Raw genomic sequence first — 24,077 nt, 5'->3', positions numbered from 1 at the left:
AGAACTCCAAAATAATTACATCAGCTGCAATTATTGTCTAGGTTGGGAGACAGATTGGTGGAGCTTCTTACGCTACCACTTTTCAAAGCATTCTCTTTTGATATAAAGAAATTTTAAATGTCCACTTAAAGAAAAAGAGTGTAAAAACGTATAGAGGATACTTTAATCATTTTTAAATTATTTGGAACTTAAATTTTTGTTTGGAATGATTCTCTGAGATCATTTTAAATAATCTGCACTTTCTTTGATTTTCAAAGGTTCTCTATATACACATATATAATTATATATAGTGTGTTTATAAATATATATATAGAATGTGTGTATTTGTGTGTGTTTTGTATGTATGTATGTGTATGTGTGTGTGTGGGGGGGGGTATAAATATATCCTCAAACTGTGATTTCACTTAATCTCAGTTTTCTACATATCACCATATAAACATCTTTTATATGTTTTAAGCACTTTTTTCATGCTAAACAAAATTGAATATTGTGAGAAAACCTAAGTAGAGAAGAATATATCATCTTCTTCACCATAATCCACATACCCCTGGATAAAACTTGACCATCTCTTTCCACTAATAATATTATCAGGAATACCCCATTAATTAAGATATCAGATTTAGATTAACCAACATCAGTATATGTATGCAAACTTTGACATAGAAGAGAAAAGCTCTAGGAAAATGGCATTTTACTATCAAGAGGGATGTATGGAATCATATTTAGGACAAGTCAGTTGACTCAGAAATGTCTATAAAATTGGATTGTTTGATTTAACAAGCTTGGCTGTATTGTTTTCTCTGGAAACCTCTCATTTTTCTAACTTCTTGTGGATTGAGACTGTGAGGAGGAGGCTAACATGTTGAAATGCCATCTGATAAAAGGGCAATCAAAAGAATTAGCCACTAATAAAAAGTCAAAAGTCTGGGGATATACCTTGGAAGGGCAAATAAAACTGAGCCCTTTGGGTACTCTTTAAACTGTGTTTACATTGTAATTGAAATTTAGTAACAAAGTATTGGTTTGTTTTCCTTACTCTGTTTCATATGGCAGAGAAATGAGAAATATATTTTAGAAAAATTTAATATGTTTTGATTTGCTAGTTTTGTTTCATTATAGACTATTTATTTTTCTAGTTAAAGATTTTAGTTGTTTGGAATTCACCAATGTGGATCCCCTCAGTTCTTAATTAAAATTAATTATGCATTAATTCACAAAATAATTAATTAATCACTATAGTGTCTTCCAAAACTCTTAGGTAATCAATGGTAAAGAATCTTTCCAAACTTCTTTTGCCCTTTAATTTTTTTTTCATTACATTCACGGTATTCCTAAGGGATTAGAAGTTACTTAGAATAATTTTTAAGTGCTTAAATTTTATTCTAGGTATATTGGGAAATCATTGGAACATTTTAAGCGGGGAATAACGTTATGTGACTTCATTTTATTCTATTTTTTTAAGACTTCATTTATTTGTTCATGAGAGACACAGAGAGAGGCAGAGACACAGGCAGAGGGAGAAGTAGGCTCCCCATGGGAGTCCCCTCATGCAGGACTCAATCCCAGGACCCTGGGATCACAACCTGAGCCAAAGGCAGACACTCAACCACTGAGCCACCCAGATGTCCCTGTAACTTCATTTTAAATGAATCAGTAAGACTGCTCTGTAGACATTTGCTTGGGAAATAGCCCAAGTAAGAGATGATGGCAGCTTGACTGGGATAAATCTAGTGGAAATGATGAGAAATGGTTTGATTTAGAATATGTTTAAGTGATACGGAGAACAGAGTTTACCAACAGAATGAATGTGGGATTGAGTGAAGGAAGTAATCAAAGATGATGCCTTCTGAACTGACCTGAACTGTTGGGACAATGTCTTATTCTCTGATGAGTCTCAAGTACACTGGGTATAACAGTACCCAGTATATAGCAGACACTCCATCAGTATTTTTTAACTAAGGCCAACCACATCTCAGTCTGTGAAATCTCTACCATTCCCATTTGAAACTTCTTATTTGCCAAAACAATAATAACTGACATTTGTTGAGCACTATCTCTCAGATACTGTGTGAAGTGCCTCACATGTATTAATTTATTTAATCATAGAAAAATCTTTGTTAGTTCCATTTATAGCTAAAGAGATTAAAGCACAGAGATATTAAGTAACTTACTCAAATATATCGAAGAACAGGAAATTTAACCTTGGCAATTGGGTTCCAGAACCCATCCTCAAATCGTTACAGTATTCTGTCTTTGGATTTACTCAAATCTTCATTAAACCATGTTCTCTCTCATCTTCCAACTTGAGCGCTGAAGCCATGGCTGCTTTGCTCACATGTTCATCCTTAGTACTCGTACAGGGTTGACACACAGGTGCTTGGGGGATCATTGAATGATGATCTCTTACCCCTTCACAGCCTTGTATATGTGCTCTGCCTGAAATGCCTTTCTCTTTCCCCTATGCCTTGTGTACTTGGTAAACTTCTATTTTCCAGCTATTTCTTGCTCTGTGAGGCTTCCTCAGAGCCACCCTCAACAACATGGTAGAATTCAGAGCTCCTGCTTGAACTCTTTTAATAGCCATTGACAATCATCTATGTGTAAGGTTTTTTCCTTCTCAATTAATGTTTAACAAACTATAGACTATGACATACCCCCTGTCAATATGGTTATGACCCATCAGTTTGGGGTTCATGATTAGCTTTTTTAAAATGAAAGAAAGTGCAATAAAATAGAAAAGAATATATTACATAAAGTTAAATATTAGAAGGCTACCATCTGTAATGCAACAGAGCACGAGTTCTAAAACCAGATGTTCTGGACTCTCAAATCCCAGCTTTATAATAACTAACAAAATAACCACTTAACTTTGGTCAAGTTATTGGCCATTTGCATCTCTGTTTTTGCATTTCTGTTTTTTATCTGAAAACAGGGATAATGATGATAGGGCTTGGCTCATGGAATAGTTACAAGAATTAATTAAGTTAATATTTATGAGGAGATTAGAACATTTTAAGGAATAGTACTTTTCAACTTTTGTTTCCTATGCATACATATATAAAATATAGATGTGCCTGTACTGAACTGCTGCATAAAATGTCTTTCTTGCCGTGAATTGCCACAAGGAAAGGACTTTGCTTTAGGCTTAGAGTTCTTTGAAAGTAGGGATTGTATTTCATTCTTCTTTAAGATTCTTCTGACTTACATAAAATAACACTTTATTTCTTGCTTTCTTTCTAGGAAGGATTGAAAAATTTTAAGTTAACATTTTATATTACACATTCATCAGATTATAAATAGAAAATGAGAGGTAAATAAAGGAAAAGCATGTACATATGCTGCTCACTAAAGTCAATATAGTTTCCCTGATGGAACATTAAGTTTCGCTCTGAACCTCTGGGCAGGTTGGGCAAAAGGGGAGATGTGATGGACTATAAAATTCTCATTACCTGATGAGAAGAAACATATCAGTCCTTCCAGAGATACAAGCTTTTTTCCTGATTCTAAATTCCAGAGGAAAGTTATCACATGGCTTTCTTTTTTTCTTTTTTATTTATGATAGTCACACACACACACACACACACACACACAGAGAGGCAGAGACATAGGCAGAGGGAGAAGCAGACTCCATGTACCGGGAGCCCGATGTGGGATTCGATCCCGGGTCTCCAGGATCGCGCCCTGGGCTAAAGGCAGGCGCTAAACTGCTGCGCCACCCAGGGATCCCATCACATGGCTTTCTGTAAGAAAAATGGAGCAACAAAATAGAACTTTGCACACTTAATGAACAATAAAATGGGTGTTCAGACAGTTTGTAATGAATATTGCATCTCTTAACTAGGTTTTATTTCATGTAAGATAGTAACAGGTAAGATATATTAAATGAATGCTGTGTGCTGGCCTCTGTTTAAAGTGATCCTCACAATAACTGTGTGAAGAATTGTTGTTACTCCCAGAGACCAGGGCATAGAGAGGTTGAGTAATTTGACCAAACTGGTCTAATGTTATACAGAAGCAAAAGCAATAAGATAGAAAAAATGATTCATAGAGACAAAGGAATGAATAATCTAGGCAAAAAAAAATTGTACCAGACTGCCATCAAAGTTCAGATTTCCAGACACTTCCTGAATTCCTACTATTAGTCTGAATTTAGAACCTTCCCTGGGTTCACTTCGTAAAAATTAGTCATTCTTTAATCTTGATACAGATTTTCATAAAAGCTTTTTAAGCTTGTCCAGAACAATCTGTTATCCTACAACCAGAATAGCCAAGGAAACATATTGCTGAACAAGGGATTTTTCTTAAAAGTTGGCTCAGCTTATGGTTTTTTTCCACTTCAACATCAAGATCAAGATGGATGTTAATTACATTTCCTTCTTATATTTGAAGTGACCACATAGTAATACAGAACATAGTAAAATCCTAACATGATGAGAAAGGAAGTGTGGAAAAAATATCCCAGGATTTTCAGAAATATATTTTTAGAAAGTGAATGGAATATTACCAGGGGTGAAAAGTGCCATTTCATAATGACAAACAGAACTGGCTCATCAAGACAATGTAATACTAAGTGTTTGTTCTCCTAATGACAGAATTTCAAATACATAATATAAAAACTGATAGAAAGAAAAAGAGAAACACACAAGTCCATAATTGTAGTTGGAGATTCCAACACTGCTGTCTCAATAATTGATAGGAAAATTACTAAGGGTATATATCAAAGACTTGAACAATACCATCAACCAAATAATTTACATTTACAGAACATTCCACCAAACAACAGCAGAACACACATTATTTTCAGTGTCCATGGAACATTTATCAAAGGAGATGATATTCTGAGCCATAAAACAAATTTGAATATATTTAAAAGTATTTAAATCTTAAAAATTATTTTGCCTTACAACAACTGACTTAAATGAGAAATAAAATCAGAAAGGTCTCTGGAAAATCCCCATAAGTTTTGAAACCAGACAACATCCTTGTAAGTAATCCATGGATCAAAGAAGAAATTGCAAGGCAAAATACTTTGAACTGGATGAAAAGAAAATACAGCATATTAAAATATATGGGATGCAGCTAAGGCAGCGCGGAAAGGGATGTTTATAGCATCTTAAAATGCTTATTTTAGAAAAACAAAATTGTTTAAAGTCAGTGCCCTAAGCTTTCATTTAAAAAAAAACTAGAAAAAGAAAGAAAATTAAACTGAAAGTCTAGAAAGAAATAATAAAAACTGAAAACAGGAAAATAGAGAAAAGCAATGAAACTGAAAACTGGTTCTTTGAAAAGATTGTAAAATTGATCTTCTAGTCAGACTGATCACAGAAAAAGAGAGAAGACATAAATTAACCAATTTCAGAAATGAAAGAGGGAATGTTTCACTATAGCTTATACAAATATTAAAATGCTAATTAGGTAATAAACCTTATGCTGATAGACTTAACAACTTCTATGAAATGGCTAAATTCCACAAAAGACCAAGCGCCAAAATTTACTGAAGTAGAAATAAGTAATAGGATAGGTTTCTATCTATTAAAGAGACTAAATTCACAGTTTAAAAACTTCCCACAGAGAAAATTCCAAGCCTATAATGGCTTTATGGTAAATCTGCACAACATTTGAGAAAGAAGTAATGCCACTTTGACATAAACACTTCAAGAAAATAGAAGAAGAAACAATTCTCGACGCACTGTTACTGACATTACCCTGATATCAATACCAGAAAGTCAGTACATAAAAGGAAAACCACAGAATAACATCCTTCATGAGCATAGGTGCAAAACATTTTTTTAAATTTTTTATTTAAATTCAATTTAGTTAACATACAGCGTATTATTAGTTTCAGGGGTAGAATTTACTGACTCATCAGTTGCATACAACACCTGTGCTCATCATATTAAGTGCCCTTCCTATTGCCTATCATCCAGTTACCCCACCTGCCATCCACCTCTTCTGCAACAACTCTGTTTGTTTCCTATAGTTAAGAGTCTCTTAAATTTGTCCCCTTCTTTGTTTTTATCTTATTTTTCCTTCCCTTCCCCTATGTTCATCTGTTCTGTTTCTTAAATTCCACATATGACTGAGTTCATGGTATTTGTCTTGTCAAACTATAGAAAGAGCCCAGATGTCCATCCACTGATAATGTATAAGGAATTGTGATATATACATAAAATGGAATATTACTCAGCCATAAAAAAAGAATGAAATCTTGCCATTTATAATGACATGGATAGGACTAGGCAGTGTTATGCTAAGCAAAGTAAGGTAGAGAAAGTCAAATACCATCTAGGTGCAAAACATTTTAAAGAAAAGTAAAACAGAGGATAAATATTTATCCAAGAGACAGCGAGAAGAGCAAATGGAAACAATGAATGTTAACAGCTATAGAGATGTGGATTTAATAGATGTACATTACCAAGATAAGGAATTCAATTTTTAGTTTGTACTTTTCTTTATCAGTTTTGAAGTTTACTAAATAATTTTCTAGTACCTACTGAGATTATCATAAAGTTACTAGATTTTATAATGATATACCGTTTGTGCAAATCTGGGGAAAACCCTGCTTACTCATTATGGTTTCTGTTTGCTAGGGGTTCCTTTTTGAGGCATGAGGGAGAGAGTTTTGCATGATTTTGACCTATACTTTTCTTTTGCTACAGTTTTGGGATTTTGTAAAATGAACTAAAGAAATTTTCACCTTTCTCTATACTCTGGAATATTTCTGATGAGATAGGAATTTCTTACTTATTAAGAGTTTGATAGAACTTCTTTATAAAACCAAATAATTGGGACACCTGGGTAGCTCAGCAGTTAAGCATCTGCCTTCGGCTCAGGGCATGATCCCACGGTCCTGGGATGGAGTCCCACATAGGGCTCCCTGCAGGGAGCCTACTTCTCCCTCGGCCTATATGTCTCTGCCTCTCTCTCTCTCTCTCTCTCTCTCCATGTGTTTCTTATGAATAAATAAATTAAATCTTTTAAAAAAACAAATAAATAAAACCAAATAGTTTTGCTCCTTTGGTGGGAGAATGGTCCAGAAGAAGAGAATAGATCTGTTGTAATTGGTTTTCTAAGTCTTCTCTAGCAAACTGATAATTCATATTTTATTTTATATAGGTGTCTAGTTTATATAGATTGTTATATTTAGCATGATAAAATTTAGCATGATATTTTCTAATAACATTTAAATCTCTTTTATATGTGTAGAAACATTCTCTGTATCTTGGAGGTAGTATGAAGATAATAGTGGCAAATAACAGGCTCTAAAATTAGAGTGCTGGAGTGGATAACCTAGCTCCACCATTCAAAGGGTGTATGATCTTCAACTCATTAATTAATCTCTTTGTTGTGGCAACTGGGTGGCTCAGTAACTTAAGGGTCTGACTCTCCATTTCCACTCAGGTCATGATCTCAGGGTGATGAGATCAAGCCCTTCCACTGGGCTCTGTGCTAGTTATGGAACCTGCTTAAGATTCTCTTTCTCTCTCTGCCTCTCTCCTTCTCTATAAAAAGAGGGGGGAAAAAGCTCCTCTTTGTGCCATAGTTTCCTCATCTATAAAATGAAGATGATAATAATAATACCTATCAAAAAATGTTGTAGTTTAAAAAAGATAATACAAATGAAGTATTGAGAACATTGGCCCATTGTAAGTATACAATAAAAGTTAGCCATTAGTATAATTATAATTAGAAGCTGTCTTATCTTTTTCATTCCTGGCACAATTTTGGTGCCTTATTTTTGTCTGTCTTGATTATACTTGCAAAGATTTATTTGTCTCTTCACATAAGCACTTATTTTGTTTTATGGGTCACCTTTTTCGTTCTGTATTTTTTTTTAATTTAAATTCAATTAGCCAACATAAAGTACACACTTAGTTTCAGACTTAATGGTCAATGATTTGGTGATGGGCATTAAGGAAGGCGGGTGATATAATGAGTACTGGGGGTTATACGCAACTGATAATCTTTTTGTTCTGTATTAATTTATGCCTTTTCCTTTAGTATTTCCTTCTTTGTCCTTTATTTGACTTCATATTGTTAAGATTTTTTTTCTAGCATCCTGAGTTGAAAGCTAGCTTCTTCACTTGTTTCTGTTCTCTTGTTTTTTAACAAGTACATTTAAATTATAAATTTCTTTTTTTTCTTATGCTTGATTCCTTTTTTTAATAATAAATTTATTTTTTATTGGTGTTCAATTTGCCAACATACAGAATAACACCCAGTGCTCATCCCGTCAAGTGCCCCCCTCAGTGCCCGTCACCCATTCACCCCCACCCCCTGCCCTCCTCCCCTTCCACCACCCCTAGTTCGTTTCCCAGAGTTAGCAGTCTTTATGTTCTGTCTCCCTTTCTGATATTTCCTACCCATTTCTTCACCCTTCCCTTCTATTCCCTTTCACTAAATTATAAATTTCTTTTTGAATACCATGATGACTTCTTCCCCAGGATTTGATAGTATTTTTATATTGTTTCAATTCTAAATATATGAACATTTCTATGGTGGTTTTTCCCTTTAGGCAGTGAATACATTAGAAATACATTTGTAAATTTGCAGATGAGTAGATTTTTGGAGGGTTTTTTTTTTTTTTGGTGGGGGAGGGTTGCAGGATTGGGGAGTGACTCTTGTGCTCATTAAATATGCCATATATGATAACAATTTATAAAGTTTCTTCTATGTCCAGTACATGGCCAATTTTTATAAATATTCTTTGTATGTTTGAAAAATAAATATATATTCTCTATTTATTTCGTAGATAGTTCCATACAGAAAATGCTATCAGAAACTAATAATTAGATTGAGCCTATTATTTCAATCATGCTAGAAAATTGTTATTCAAATCCTTTTTTCCTTGGCTTTCTTTGTAATTTTCTGAAAAAAAATGCTATAAAATAAATTTCCCCTTATTCTGTTTATTTTGATCCTATGTTATTAGGTTATTGTTTCCTAATTGCTCTATTTCTCGTAAATCTATCTATTTATGAATCCCTGCTATTCATGTACCCCTTTAATTTTTTATGCCTGAATTCTATTTTGTTTGATACTAATAATGTTATACAAGCTTTCACTTTGTTGACATTTGCATTGTTATATGAAAATGCAAAAGAAACATATGACATGTTCTCTGTCTCAAGGAAGTTATAATCCCTACTATATGTATATTTTGTGTTTTTTTTTAAGTTGGAATTCAAGGCTCTTTTATTTTGCTCCTGACAAATACTCCTTTTTGTTCTTACAATATTCTTATTGATGCACATATTTGATGTGATGTACCCATGCTCTTAGTTACTACAAGTAAGAATTTTCTAAATGTTAGAGATAGCTGCAATCAAATTAATACAACATTCAGGAAAATAAGATATTTACATACAGATGTGGTCTGACCAGAGCATCATTTAATCAATTTGTTTACTGTTTTTATTTAGTTTTTCCTAAGTGTAAAACTATGTTTTGAAAGTTTGATTATTGTGGACATAAAGCCCGTGAGAAATCCTTGCCTCAGTGTTCGCGTGTGTATTCTACAACCACCTTTCTGACAGTAATTAAAGAGGATACAGTATGAAAGGTTTTTCACATGGCTCACATTATGGTAGTTATCTTTTAGGTATTCAAGCTTGAAAGGGCAAAATATATTCTTAATTTTTTTGTAATGGGGAAAATTAAAATATGCTTAGTGAAAAACAAACTGTTCCACAAAAGAACCTTAAAAGCACAAAAAATTGAGGTTATCTGTACCCTAAAATAGAACTTGACATTTTTCTTCAGTTAAATTTACTACAGATATCTTATTAAAGAAATATACAATGATAGAACAGTTGTGAGCCTAATAGTCATTTGGTTTAATTTTTTTTTATTTTATCAAAAGAAAGCAAAAGAGTGTAGTTAATACAATACAAATGTTCATAAAGATAAATTTTATAAAGGTAAATTTTTTTTTCATTATGAAATATCATTGCCATGCTAGAAGAAATGTCATAATAATAATAGAAATTTAAATATAGGTTTTATTATTTACCCTTACTGTATCTTCCATTACATTGCTGGAAAGAGCATGAATAATATTTTGTTTTCATTTTTAATTTATGGGATTTTTCCCTTTGTAATTTAAACATCAGTTTCATTTTTTTAGATACTTGTCATGTTTATAGCTCAATGTACACTGTTTTTCTTTCCATTGTTTTAATAGGTAGGTATTATAAATGAATGTATGTTTGGAAGAAACAACATTGGAATATATATGATCAAGCTATAGCGGGAAAGAACTGATTGGTTTACTTTTCCCAAAGAAACCTCCTCATGCAGTTGTTTAATGTGAAAGGTTTTTTCTTGAAAAGGTTAAAAAAGTTCTAATCAACTTTTGTACATTATGTAGAACTTCATTTTCTAAACTCTGCAAAAGAAAGTTTCATATTTAATGGGAAATCATGAATTATTCCATTTATTATCTACTTCCTCCTTTCAAAGACATGATCTGGATAAAAGGCGGGGTGAATAATTTCAAAAAAATACAATACATTTTTAATGGGAAGGTGCAAACTACAGATTCTCATGACTATTAGCAAGTGTAGAGGAAACAGAATTTTACTTGCAAAACTCGTCAAACTCTTGCAAAGATAAAATGTATGACATACTTTAGTAAAAAAAAAAGAACACAGTGAGCTGAAGTTTTCTTTTTAATGCAACTTGTTGTTTTTACTAAGTTTTGTCTTTATATTCTCCAGCTTTGCATTTTTATTAAAAGTTGACATTTCACTCACTTATATGGAAAACTGATAGTTCTTTAATTTATAAAGATGTATTGATGATTAACTGAAAGGAAAAGTTTAAGTGATATTATTTGAGACAAAATTTCCTAAAAAATAGATTATTAAAAATTTTGGAGAGCAGTCACAAGATTATGTTTCAAAAAACAGTGTTATATTGTATGGATTTATATTAATAAAAAATTGTTTCAAAAAACAGTGTTATAAAAAAACTGTTATATTGTATAGATTTTATATTAATAAAAAATTGTAAATAGATATAGACTGACATGAGTCAATGAGCTAGCTTGATCATGTTTATACATGTTTGTAGTCGTGTAGCATGAAGCTTACCTATTGTTTTTCTCCTCTTTTTTCTTATGTTTATTGTTGTTGTGTTAGGACTCCAACCATAGCAGAATTATATTACTCAGATTTCTTTTTTTATCATTATGACTCAATCCAAAAACTAAGATTATTTTCAGGCTTTATTTTTCAGCTTATGTTTTAATTGGTTTTCCTGTAGTTGGAAGTTACAGTGTGATTTGAAAAAAAAAAGAACAAAAATAGATATGACCTCATTTAGCCAAAGGTGCTTGGACTCAATGGTGGTACTGTGAAAATACCTTCCCTGAAAATTCTTCTGAAATGATAACACTCATTTCATATCTTTCCATGTCCAATCTTTAGGTTAACATTTTCCTTTGTAAATAAGTTTGAGTTTCTCAAGGGAGTTTGCAAGTAATAGGACTATTTTAAAAATTATGTAATTAGCTTCATATAAAGAGCTTTCTTTCTTCCAGTGCTTTTCACTAAAATTCTCTAAAGAAAAACTTTTTTTAATGTGGTTAAGTTTGAGATTTTTCTAGTAGAGAAAATCAGTAAAGAAAATGTGTGTTACGGCTACACAGTTAAATATTTCAGTAATACTTTATATTATTGACTGACGAATAGTTTTATTCATTCCTGATTGATGACAATCTCTACTTCAAATATTTGATTGACTTGGAATCACTTGAGCAAGTAATTTTTAATAGGATGTGAATATAAAAAACGCCTTTATATTATTAAGGGAATCATTTAAAGCTATTGTAATATTGCAGTCTGTACTGTCCGATAAATAACCCCAGCCTTCCTCTGATAGTGGGTAACCCCAGCAAAAATAGTATTCGATTAACAGCTTTTGATCTAGCAAAAAGTTACTCCCTTTTATGCTAAATATCAGTCCTTACCTACTTTAATCTGAGAAATAATCTTTGTTCCATTCTAATTATACATAATTATTCTATATCCTAAAGTAAAATTGTCCATGTTAAAGTGAATTTTTATTGTAATCTTGGCAGAATTCTTTGCTGATCGTATTTTTAAGTATTTTATTTTTTTGTTGAATTATATTAATAGCCCTATTTACAAAATATTGTAGGTTAAATTTCTTAGTTATTATGAAATTTTAAAGAAAAAGAATTAGGTTGAATGTAGATTAAATAGTTTTTTCCAAATGGCATTTTTCCATTTGTAAATATACTTTTAAAATGTTGGCAGTCTGACTATGCTAACTTTCCTTATTAATAGATAAAAATGTGTATTTTCTGAAAATATAGAGCACCCTGACATATGTAGCAGTTTCAAGTTAGTGAACTTCTATATTGTTTAGAAAATCACAAAAAAATTCTATTCCATAACCTCTTGGGGGTGGTGGATTTTATTTATTTATTTTTGTTATCAAATAAGTCCAGCTATCTAACATGATTCTAAATCTAAACTAAAATAAAAATCCTGCCATATGTTCTGCCAATGTTCTGATTTGTTGGTAACATTTTTATGTTGATTAGTTTTTTTCAATTTATACAATTAAAAATGATATCACATTTATTTGGATAGCAATTTTAAGATCTTCAAAATAGTGCAAACTAATATATGTGTTTGTAGTGTTTCTTTGGAATGAAGTTAAAATGTTACGTATTTCAATCTTGATTAGGAGAGTTTTTATATAAAATTATAGCAACATCTAAAGTATTTTATGGTACAATAATAAGTATAGCACAGTTAGATAAAGCTTCAAAATTATCTTTTAATTTTCTATTACAGCAAATATGACCAATAAATTTCACAAAGAAAATCATAATTATTAAAATTTCTGTTACATTAAAATTCCTATAACATGGTTAGTCAAAACTGCAATAATAATGTTACAAGTATTATTTTCTTTATTGAAATATATGCTAAAACTATACATAAGGTGCAGTTATTGTGTTATCTTTATTGTATGTTCATTTTTCTTTAAGGAAGTTCTTCTAAAATGTTTAGGAGAAATTGATAACAATATTCATTTTAATGACTAATTTCACTCTTAATAACTAATTATAATAAACAATAGATTTTTCAAGTATAACAAACTCTACTTTTTGAGATATTAACATGTAAATAATTAAAGTAAGTCATATAGAAAATAAGCAGTGATTATCAAGTTATTTATATTGATGGATATACTAAGATGCAAAATGAATTTGCATTAGAGAAACCATTATATTAAAAATGCTTTTTATATATCTTCTTTAGATTAATAAAAATGCCTCATTATATATGTGTATGTTTATCTCTGAAATATATTTCTAATTTTTCCAAACATGAAAATTGAGTGGTTTGAAAACTGTTCATCTGTGTTATGCCACCTGCCCTATTTACATTTTTAACAGTTGAGTATTTGTTAACTGATCTCATAGACAGCTACATATTTTGCTGTTTCCAGATGGATGAGATGGAATACCATGCATAACTTTACATTTATCTTCTTTGAGTGTCACCTTATTTGCATATCAATTAAAATAATATCTGTATTAAGATGGATAATGAAAGTTATCAAATTTACATGATGTGACTGCAGTTTGCTAAATTTCCAGTAGATGCCCCCAGAGACCAGTCAACTCATTGGACATCTTTGAAATTTAAAAAGAGCTTTTTTCATAATGAAATGTTTTTTTCTTGTTGTATTTTGAAGTACATGGAAAATAAAAGTCCTAAAAAATATCAATTCTCCAGTGGTTATTACACAAAAATATATGTGAGTGATGATAGTGTATTTCTTAATGTTAGTTCTTAATCACTCATACTCAATACTATGACTAACAATTGTTAAAAACCTAAATGTATAAAATTAAAAAATGCTTTCAGTTTCCATTGTAATTCTATATGCTTTTCACTCTCTTCAAATATAATTGATATTTTTTTTCTTTCTAACTTCTCTTTCTTTATATATATTTATATGACTAAGAGAATGGCATATCTTTGTTTTAGCTTTTGGGAAAATTTTATTCTTTTCACAAAAAACTATAAAACATACCCAAATTACTTATATGGTTTTTATCAGTATGTGTATGTCAAGAATGTATTTTCCCATTTTAATTATATGTAATATCTACCTACACTGAAAAGTATGGGTAAGAATAGTGACTCACACACCTAACTCTGGGAAATGAACAAGGGGTAGAGGAAGGGGAGGTGGGTGGAGGGGTTGGGGTGACTGGGTGATGGGCACTGAGGGGGGCACTTGGCGGGATGAGCACTGGGTGTTATGCTATATGTTGGCAAATTGAACTCCAATAAAAAAATTTAAAATAAAAGAATAGTGACTCACTTTATTCCATGGAAATTATATTAACTGAAGCTATTTAAGTATTAATTTAAGAGTCAACGTAATTATCCCGTAGGTGATTCCAATAACATTTATTCCTACAGTATGAATGTAAGACTGTTATAACTGACACATAGATAACCCACTAGTGACTTATAAATATTAACTTAATGGAATAAAAGTATTATCCTGACTTTTGATTAGATATTACGTATCTTTTGAGTTTATCTTTGTCAGATTAAATAAAAATTTTATGATCTTGTTTTAAAGTATGATTTTTCATTAAACTTCTTTTGAAATGATTTACTGAATATGAAGCTTCACCTTGATACAGTATTTGAGTTTGTCCTATGAAGAAAATATGTTAAATATATTAATCATATATTTGAGTAGTTGATAATTCATTTGATTTTGACAATCCATCTAATAACTAATATAAATACCTAGAAGAGAAATAAAATGAGCTGTTATATCTGTTCATTCCATTTATTCATGTTTTTTGTATTGGTAAAAATGTGTGCTTTTTATCCTTTTATTCATTTGTCTTTCTCAGTGTTTTTCTTTTATTAGACTTATGTATCCTGGAGTGACAATCACGTCTATTTACTTTGCTCCGGATAGATGCTACTGTCTGCTCCCTCACTTCAAGGAAGGGAGCTCTTTAGGAGAGTCACAGAATGACACTACTCTCTTTTCCCAAGCCGGCATAAACATAGATTAGCATGGACATAGGCAACAAATTTCAGATTTGAGAATTACATTGTAATTGTCCAATTATGACAAATTCTGAAGCAATCAATGCAAATAAAGAAAATGTACAGAGGAAGGGAAGGAGAAGAAAAATCAACATCAGATTTGTTGATATAATAGATGTAATAGAAGACAAAGTGGTAAAGTAGGAAAAAGCCAGGATTTGCACTCAGAAACCTGGATGTGAATTCTATCCAACTCTGCCCCTTATTATTTTGTATGACTTTGTCCTTCTTTGGCAAGTCACAACCTCACTGAAGACAGTTTCTTGAAACTGGAAGTGAAAATGGAAGTATTGCTTTGTAGAGTTACAGTGTGTTAGAAATTATGTCTACACAGTGCCTACCACAACTTAGGCACTCTTTAAATAGCCACTCATAATGTTTTAAGGCAGAATTTTAAAACGATATAATATCTCCGTGACTGTTTAACAGAAAGTTCCCCATCTCTCAGCGTCTCCACATGTTCAACTGCTAGGAGGTTTTGTCAAAGTGGCCAATTTTACATTCTGTAAATTTATAGATTTTTTTTAAATCTTAGATTCATTTAGGGTCATTTTTACATAAATTTAAAATGCACAGAATCTCCTTTGAAAAATGCCTTTAAATAGTAATAAAATCCATATGAAACAGATGACCACTGAATTCCATTCCTAAATTCATTCTTCTCCAACTGCATCCCTTGGTTGGAAGCAGCACCAGCTCTCTGCGATGGCAGACCTCTTCCTCGGGATATAGATTCAGAGTCTGGCATATCCAGGAGTGTCACAACTTCTGCTCCTGTGAATGGCATGTTTTCTGTCAGGAAAACTCTTCTCACATCTCTACATAAATTTTACCAGAATTCTCAATTTCTGCCCAGCATAGTGACTTTCCAGGTCAAGGAGATTTTTCTTCTGATGCTTACAAAGAATATGTTTTAATTTATACTAATATCGGTTTTAATATACAAGTGAAACCAAGATGGAGAACTTCGTGTCTAAATAAGAAAATAATAAATTTGAATTCTATCTGTATATTTATTTGTGCTTGAGATTTTATTTATTGATGGATGAGAGACACAGAGAGAGGCAGAGACATAGGCAGAGGGAGAAGCAGGCTCCCATGGGGAGGCCAATGTGGGACTCGATCCCGGGTCTCCAGGATCATGCCCTGAGCCGAAGGCACACGCTCAACCACTAAGCCACCCAGCCGTCCCTCTATTTGTGTTTAAAAAAATTTTCCTTCCAAAAAGCAAATCAACATTCCCTATAATTCTATTATGAAATATAAAACCTGAGAAATCCAAATATAATGGTGGAAATTGATGCACCTTTTTTTCAGATGGTCAGTTCATTTTAATAAAAGAAAATTATTTGGTTAAAATAAATAATTTGCATTAGCTATGAATATTTCAATAGGAAATTATTTAGCAAGTCACTAATTGCTCTTTCTTGCTTTCAGATTAGTACTGAGGCTTAAATAACGACATACATGTACATATGCATGTGTGCACACACACGGATGTGTATATAAAATTGAGATTGTATCAGCATAGTTATTCATGCATTTTAAAATACTTGTCTGTTTGAAATCTCTTCTGCAAAGAATGATCTTTTTAAAAAATGTACCAGAAATTTTAAAAAATTGATATCAGTTATATATCATGGATGTTTTGAGGCTGAAAAATGTCTTAGAAACCATTTTAGTGCAATTCCTTCTGAATCCATTCATGTACTTTGGTCACAGGCAGCAGAAACTGATTCTGACTAAATAAAGTAAAAAAAAAAAAAATTTGGAAGGGTATTGGGTAATCAAATGAGTTTAGGGAGAACCCAGCTCAGATGAAAAGGACAAGACATGAGACCCTGGGTAGGATCTTGGTAGCAAGGACTACTTGGGACTCTTGTCAGGATGTCACTCCCTAGATGACTGAGCTCCAAAAACCTACTAAACCTTTGTTGTGTTTCCTGCCTCAAGATTCAGAATTCTGGGGGAGGAACCCATTGCCTTAATTTGGGTCACTGTGGTTAGAAAATCTTTAAAATCAAGCCCCTCTAAGATGGCACACAGTGTGAGAATGGTCATTTCCAGAAGTTCAGAGAGCTGCCACCTGTGGAAGTGGAACTAGATGCCCGGTGGACCAAATCCCACCAAAACACCCTCCTCACTTTCCAGGCAAAGGAAATAAGGCTTCCAGAATGATTTTCTGTCAAGAGTAGAGATTTGAGATTAGAATATAGATGGCCTCCCAGCTTATGTTTATTTTTATTGTTTAAAGTCAATGTTCTAACTTTTATTATTTATAATTTTCTTTTCTTCCGAGGCATAACCATACAAAGATGACTCTTCTTGTTTGAAACAAGGCTGGATTTTCAGCCTCTCATCCTCAGATCTTCTATATTTCCCCCACAACCTACCCCTCCTCAGAGGCACCACTTCGGTGTCACTTCAGCCTCCTCACCTAAACCCAAGCTCATTCTCTTTCCCCAAAAATGTTCAACCTTTTGTGTTCCCTTCCTTAGCTAATTATCAATTAGCTCAAAGCCTGGTTGTCATCCTAGGTGTTCCCTTTCTTCTACCCCTAACACCTACTCACCACTCGGGAATTGATATTTTTAGCTCTTAAATATGTATTGAATCCACCTGTGTGTGTCCATTCCCCCGCCTTCGCTTTGGCTCAGCCTCTGTGGCCTGTCCTTTTCGGGACCACCAGAGTCTCCCATCTCTTCTCCCTGTTCCCAATTCTACCCTCCTCCTGGCCAATCTCGTGGATCAGGTATGAATTTCAGAGTCACAAGCTCAAGGATCGTAAATTGAAAGCCTTTATTTTTTTATAACTTAATTTTAATTCCTGGCCCTGAGCCTTGATCCTCCCTAGTGTAAAAATCTAATCTTGTCTCTCTCAGGTTATGTGAGTCCAATTCAGTGATTTCTCAGGTTATTCAAGATTCTGACACCTTTTCCTCTCACCCGATTACATAGAAACAACACGGTCCTGGTGCAGAGTGGAGAGGAAGAGAGTTGCAAGATTTAGCAAATAAAAATACTGGATATACACTTCAATATGAATTTCAAAAAAAACCCAACAACGCTTTTTTAGTATAAATAGATAGGTCCCATGGAATATTTGGAGAATACTAATACTAAAAAAATTATTACTTACCTGATACTCAAATTTAATTGGGCATCCTGCCCAGTTTTATCCAGAAAGTCCAGGGCTGGGGGTTTGTCAGTATTTACTTTCATTTTTTTTAAGATTTTATTTATTCATGAGAGACACAGAGAGAGGCAGAGACACAGGCAGAGGGAAAAGCAGCCTCCCTGCTGGGAGCCTGACATGGGACTCTATCCCGGGATCCCAGGATCACGCCCTGGGTGGGCCGAAGGCAGATGCTAAACCACTGAGCCACCCAGGGATCCCCAGTATTTACTTTCAGACCTTAATCTAGGACCTTGCTATAGACACTGAACTTGTCCATCTAGTATCTCATTTCCCCATTCTTTTTTGCTAATGTAACTCCAGTTTGCTTGGGAAAGCAATGTGTCCAAGAACAGGCAGGATATTTGTTTTTCCAGTCTCCTTGCAGCAAGGGATGGCCATGTGACAAAGTTCTGGTCAATGGGACCAAAGTGTGAATCTACTAGCAGTTATAGGAATGCTTTATTCCCCGCCAATAACAAAGACACATCTGGTGCCACCCATCACCCCTTTCTTTTTGCCTTGAAGGTGGACACAGTACCGGGTGCTATAGCAACCCTCCAGTGACCAGCAGGGGACAAGCATGAGGGAAAGATTAAGATAATCCCAGACACATTGAACTTGCCAGGCCACTGAATCAGGACCAGCAGATGCTTACCTTCAGGCATCTTGTGCTGTGCTAAGTGGAAACCTGCTGTTCTAAAGGCACTATGAAACACATTCTCTTACTTGTAGTTGGATGCATTCTATACAGATGTCCACCTCTGATGCACTCAATCCAACTTTCCAGGTCAGATATGGAAATATGCTGACCTGACTCCTTTGATTGCTCCCTGTTGCTTCTTATTCTCCGAGTTATGGCTATGTCCTCCTTCAATCCCTGTGGGCAGCCCATACAAGAGCATGTTAGCACACACCTCCTTGTTGTGGTCAGTGACATTATGACAGATACACCAGCCCTCTCTTTCCATTAACTTTTGTGTCATACATGGAGCTCATTAGACTATTAATGGCATTTCACCTGTACCATTCAGGAGCTATGGGAAATTACAGTGGCTGCTTCTGGTCCTCTTCTACTGAGAAACTGAATTTTGCTATACTTGTGAAGGGGCAGGTAAAAAGGAGGGGAATGAGAGGACATGGCCTCACTGCTCCTTCTTCATATTCTCCTCCTTCTTGACTAGAGAGCAGAAACAAACAAAATTCTGTTACCTTTTTACCTGCCTATCATATGTTTTTGGCCTCATACAAGATGGTGTTTTTTGAGCTTTGGGCCTGGTAATATGGTTTCCTTATTCTCTTTGTGGATAAATCCTACTACAATAGGTGCTGTGTGTATCTGGCTGCCAGATAGGGGAGGGTAACAATTCAATTGGACACTCCATCCAGATGGCTTTTCTAAACTTCAGGCTCATGGAGTAATGACTCCATTTCCTAACCCGGACCTTTCAATGGCTCTACCTCCATCTCATTCCTAGCTTGGAGTCCAAACTTCTTACCATGGCTTTGAGGTCTTGTCTTTTCTTTTAAAACATTACTCTCACCACTCCTCTCTTCACCTATCTTAATGTGTCTTGTTTCATGCCTAAGTTGATCCACTGAGTAAGAAATTCTTGGTAGATGGAACATGGGCATTGTTTGTTTGTGTGTTTGTTCAATTCCATAGATGAATCTGTTGCATAGCCAGGAGCTGGGAACCAGTAATGCAGGACTTAACACTTCTCAGAACATTTTCACATATATAATTTAATTTTGTTCTTAGAAGAATCCTGATATAGGTACAGCATATGTTGATATGCACACTTTGCAAATGAGATGAAATGCAGTCCAAGGAGTTTAAGTAGAACTGGCCTCAACCTTGAGTATTCTACTTCTAGGCTGTTTCCACTTCACATTGAAATTTTTACTGCTGGTAGTAGTATCACATTATGTCAGTTGCTCTAAATACTTAACTGTCTCCTAACTTTTAAAAAATGTAATATAATTAGTAACTATACGATTTGGCTCCTGATTGCTCATTAAGTGGAATAATAGCCACCACACAGCTGTTATCCCATAACCCTGTTTATTTTCTGTATAGTACTTTTCATCATCTCACATTATTTATTATTTGTTTACTTATGTGTTAGTTGTGTTCTCCCACTAGAATACAAACTTCACAAGGAGAATGAATCCATTCAATCTAGAACAGTGCCTTCCACTTAGAAAATTTAATAGCTATTTGTTGAATAATAAATGGAATATTATCTTCTTGCATTTGATTTATTATTAAATTAGAAGCAAATTAGTAATGTAACGAATCATTACCTTAATCCTAACTGAAAATATTTTTCAAATATACTTAGTAATAGATTTTAGTAAACATTTTCTAGCCAAACATCCAAACATGAATGAATAAATGAATGAATTTCCATAACGTACAATGAAGCCACTTAATATAGAGTGCATTTTTAAAATATTTAATGGCATGTTTAATTTTTGCTTGGCATATTGGATTTTTCTGTTTTGTTTTACTGGGAGGCTAGTACATCAAGTACTTGTGGACATTGTAATTGCTGTGGTCTGGATGTGTTCCCCCAAATTCATATGTTTAAATTCTAATTCCCAAAGGTGATGGTATTAGTAATTGAGGTCTTTGGGAGGTGCTTAGGTCATGAGAGCTCTGCCCTCGTGAATGGGATTAGTGCCTTATAAGAAAAAAAGGTCTCCAGAGAGATCCCCAACCCCTTGCACTATGTGAAGATACTGTGAGAAGGTGCCAACCACGAAGGAGGAAGAGGGCCCTCCCCAGAACATGACCATGCTGGCACCTTGATCTTGAAATTCCAGCCTCCAGAACTGTGAACAATGTATTTCTGTTGTCTGTAAGCTACTCAGTCACTAGTATTTTGTTCTAGCAGCCAGAACAGACTGACAATAGTCGGTTCTGAGCTCAGCTTTGGAACTGATATATTTATAATGTAATTTTACTAAAATGACTACATTTGAGTAGCTCCTGGCATCTTTCATTAAACTGAAGTTGTTCATTTACAAGTGTTCGAGGCAAAGAGCATTTTCAGTTTTCACTCAGGAAAAAAAAGAAAAAGGCAGTGTGATTCAACCTTTAACTATTAGAGAAGAAAAAACACTGCACAGATTTAAAGGATTAAAATAATGTTCTGAGCGTTGGGTTTCTTATTATTCCCAGTTACCGGAACTCATACAAGAAGAACATTTGTGTGGACATGCTGCGAGATGGTTATCATAAGTCCTTTACTGAGCTCTTCGCCCTGATGAAGAAGTGGGATGCCCTGCAGGAGACCGCGAGAGTTAGGTCCCTTTCCTGGTTGCAGAGACCCCTGGAGGAGCAGCCTGATAAGCTGGATCACTTCTACCACTACCTGACGAGGGCTGAGGCAGCTGAAAGGAAAGGTGAGTGGACGGCCTTTGGGCAGCAGTCCTGCAGAAGCCAGAACAATGGGCCTGAGGGAGGATTCAAAACATTAAGAAGACACCTTAGCACAACTCCTTCTAGACACCTAAGCATCTTTATGGAATACATGATAGGGAATGCTGAACCACAAAGCTGCCCAGACACAGGGGCATCCTGCTGATGTCTTTCCAAGCCGGGAAGACAATACATAGCACCTGATGACATCTCCAGAATTTTCCAATCCATTAAAATCTTTTGTATCATGAATTACAAATCTTTCCATAGTTTTAAAAATATATAACCTGAATTTTGACTTTTTTTGATGAGATACATTCAAAGAGTATAACTTGAACATTATACAGATTTTCTAGTATTTATGTGATGGAATTTGAGGGTCTTATCTATAAATCCTACAGATTTCAATCAGAAAATTTTTATTAGTGAATAGTGAGAAGATGCAAAAAGCCTGCAATTCACAATTATGAATAAAATTGTTTACTTTATATTATCCATCACATTTTTCTAATAAATTCCTTTTTTTGTATCTTAAAATTTTCCAGAAAATCAATGTTTCAAGTACTGAAAATATTTTAATCTCTCCTATAATTATACTGATATTGTCATGAGTCTTCCTAGTTACATATTAAGAATCAGTTATTTTAGGTAATCAAAGAAAGGAAATCCTAAAAGTTGATGTGGTCTAAATTATTAATTTCTTCAACTTTTTGTGTAAAAAGACCATGAGACTCAAAAAGAAAAGCTCAGGGCCAAACAAGGCCTATATTTCATTTTAGGGCTTTCTATGGAAAAATAGAGTATTACACAACTTTTTGTCAATCAGTGCTACAGTGGGGAAACTTATTGGGGACATGGAACAGTACTAGAGAGGTAGCAAAAGTGTCTCACCCTCTATAGTAGAGTTAATACATGTTTCCCATCAGGTTGTCACCTGGCTTACATATAGGAGATAACACAAAAATCCTAACAACACAAGTGAGTTTGTGTGTGTTTGTGTGTGTAGAAAGGAAGTGAATATTTGTATTATGAGAAGTATTTAACTTCAGGATTGACTTTAAAAATAGAATACTTTGGTGAATTCTAAAATATGACATCTAATTTCTCAAGAAATTAATTGTTATAAATAAAAAATGCTATTGTAAAAAACCTACATTCTAGCTTCAGCTCCAAATTCTGAAGTGATATTTGCACTGAAAATAGAATTGAACAAGATAAAATTTCCCCATTAGTCATTTTTTCTTGTTGAATTCATCATACTCACTAAGTGTTTTAAATAGAGGCTCCTTTTGAGTAGCATAAATATGAGCCAAATACATCACTTGTTACAAAGTGTCTTAAATGTGAGAAATTTGTCAGAAAGCATTTTGTAATTATAAAGAAACTAAAATGCTAAGTAGTCTATTTTAAGGTAGAAAACATTTAAATTTTTTAAAGATAAGTAACCAAACATTTTAACTGTTTCTCCAATTCCAAAAGTTAAAAAAGTGCAAACTTTATAGTAGTCAATATTTTATACACATGTTGTAAGTAAAAAAATATTTTCTTTACTGGGTGGCTTTATCATATGTTCATCATAACTAAGTTGCATTTGTTAAGTGAAATAAAACTACCTCTTGCTCAGAATAACTCTTCTGTAAGGTTTTCTCCTTCAAAATGCAGTGGCTTTTGCCTGGTTGCAATATAGAAAGTTAAAATTATTGCAAAAAAACATTGTTGAGAATACTTCAGCTGAAGTACATGTGAATATTTGTATGCTTTAAAAAATTGTATAGTGTTTTCACATTTAACATATAAACTTTATTGAGGAAAGATTGTGATATGAGTTAAAAACCTCCCAGAAAATGGGATAGACACCTTCACTCTTAATACTTTGAATTAATCCTAGATCTTAAAGAATGCACACAGGTGCACACACACACTTAACCTAGAATATAAAAATCTGGTGTCTCAAGATTCTATCCTCTATGGTCATGGAATGGAATATGGAATCTGAAAAAAATATTCCTGAAGTAGCGTATCTCTGAGCATTCTCATTGCTTCTCATTGGAAACACTATCATTCTAGGGTCACAATGAAGTTCATTTAATCAAAGCTATGGCACTAACAATAGTCATCTTGGGTCAGTTCTGTCTCTTGAGACTTACAGAGCAGGAACCTAGAGTTATTTAAATTACTCTTCAAAACATCACTTACTGTTTTATAGCACAGAAGTATTTAAAGTAAGCCAGCCATTTCTTTTTTGATTATTTTCCATTTGTTAAGATGGATTTTTTGGTCCCTAATAACATTTTTTATATTACCCATTGTTGTAAATCATCTCTGTACCATCTGTAATATTATGATTAGG

The 24,077-nt window shown here is 33.5% G+C and overlaps 1 protein-coding gene across 5 annotated transcripts in view; it reads left to right on the top strand.

The window, feature by feature from the left end:
* Positions 1-24,077, top strand: part of TTC29 (tetratricopeptide repeat domain 29) — a 243,319-nt gene that overhangs the window by 17,533 nt on the left and 201,709 nt on the right. For all 5 annotated transcript variants that reach the window (XM_038558949.1, XM_038558950.1, XM_038558951.1 and 2 more), the window contains exon 5: positions 21,488-21,711. In XM_038558949.1, the coding sequence (XP_038414877.1) occupies positions 21,488-21,711 (224 nt within the window). The remainder of the gene's footprint in view (positions 1-21,487; positions 21,712-24,077) is intronic.

Source organism: Canis lupus, chromosome 15 (assembly GCF_011100685.1).
Source record: "Canis lupus familiaris isolate Mischka breed German Shepherd chromosome 15, alternate assembly UU_Cfam_GSD_1.0, whole genome shotgun sequence".
Lineage (NCBI taxonomy): Eukaryota > Metazoa > Chordata > Mammalia > Carnivora > Canidae > Canis > Canis lupus.
This window is presented reverse-complemented; position numbering and strand designations above follow the sequence as displayed.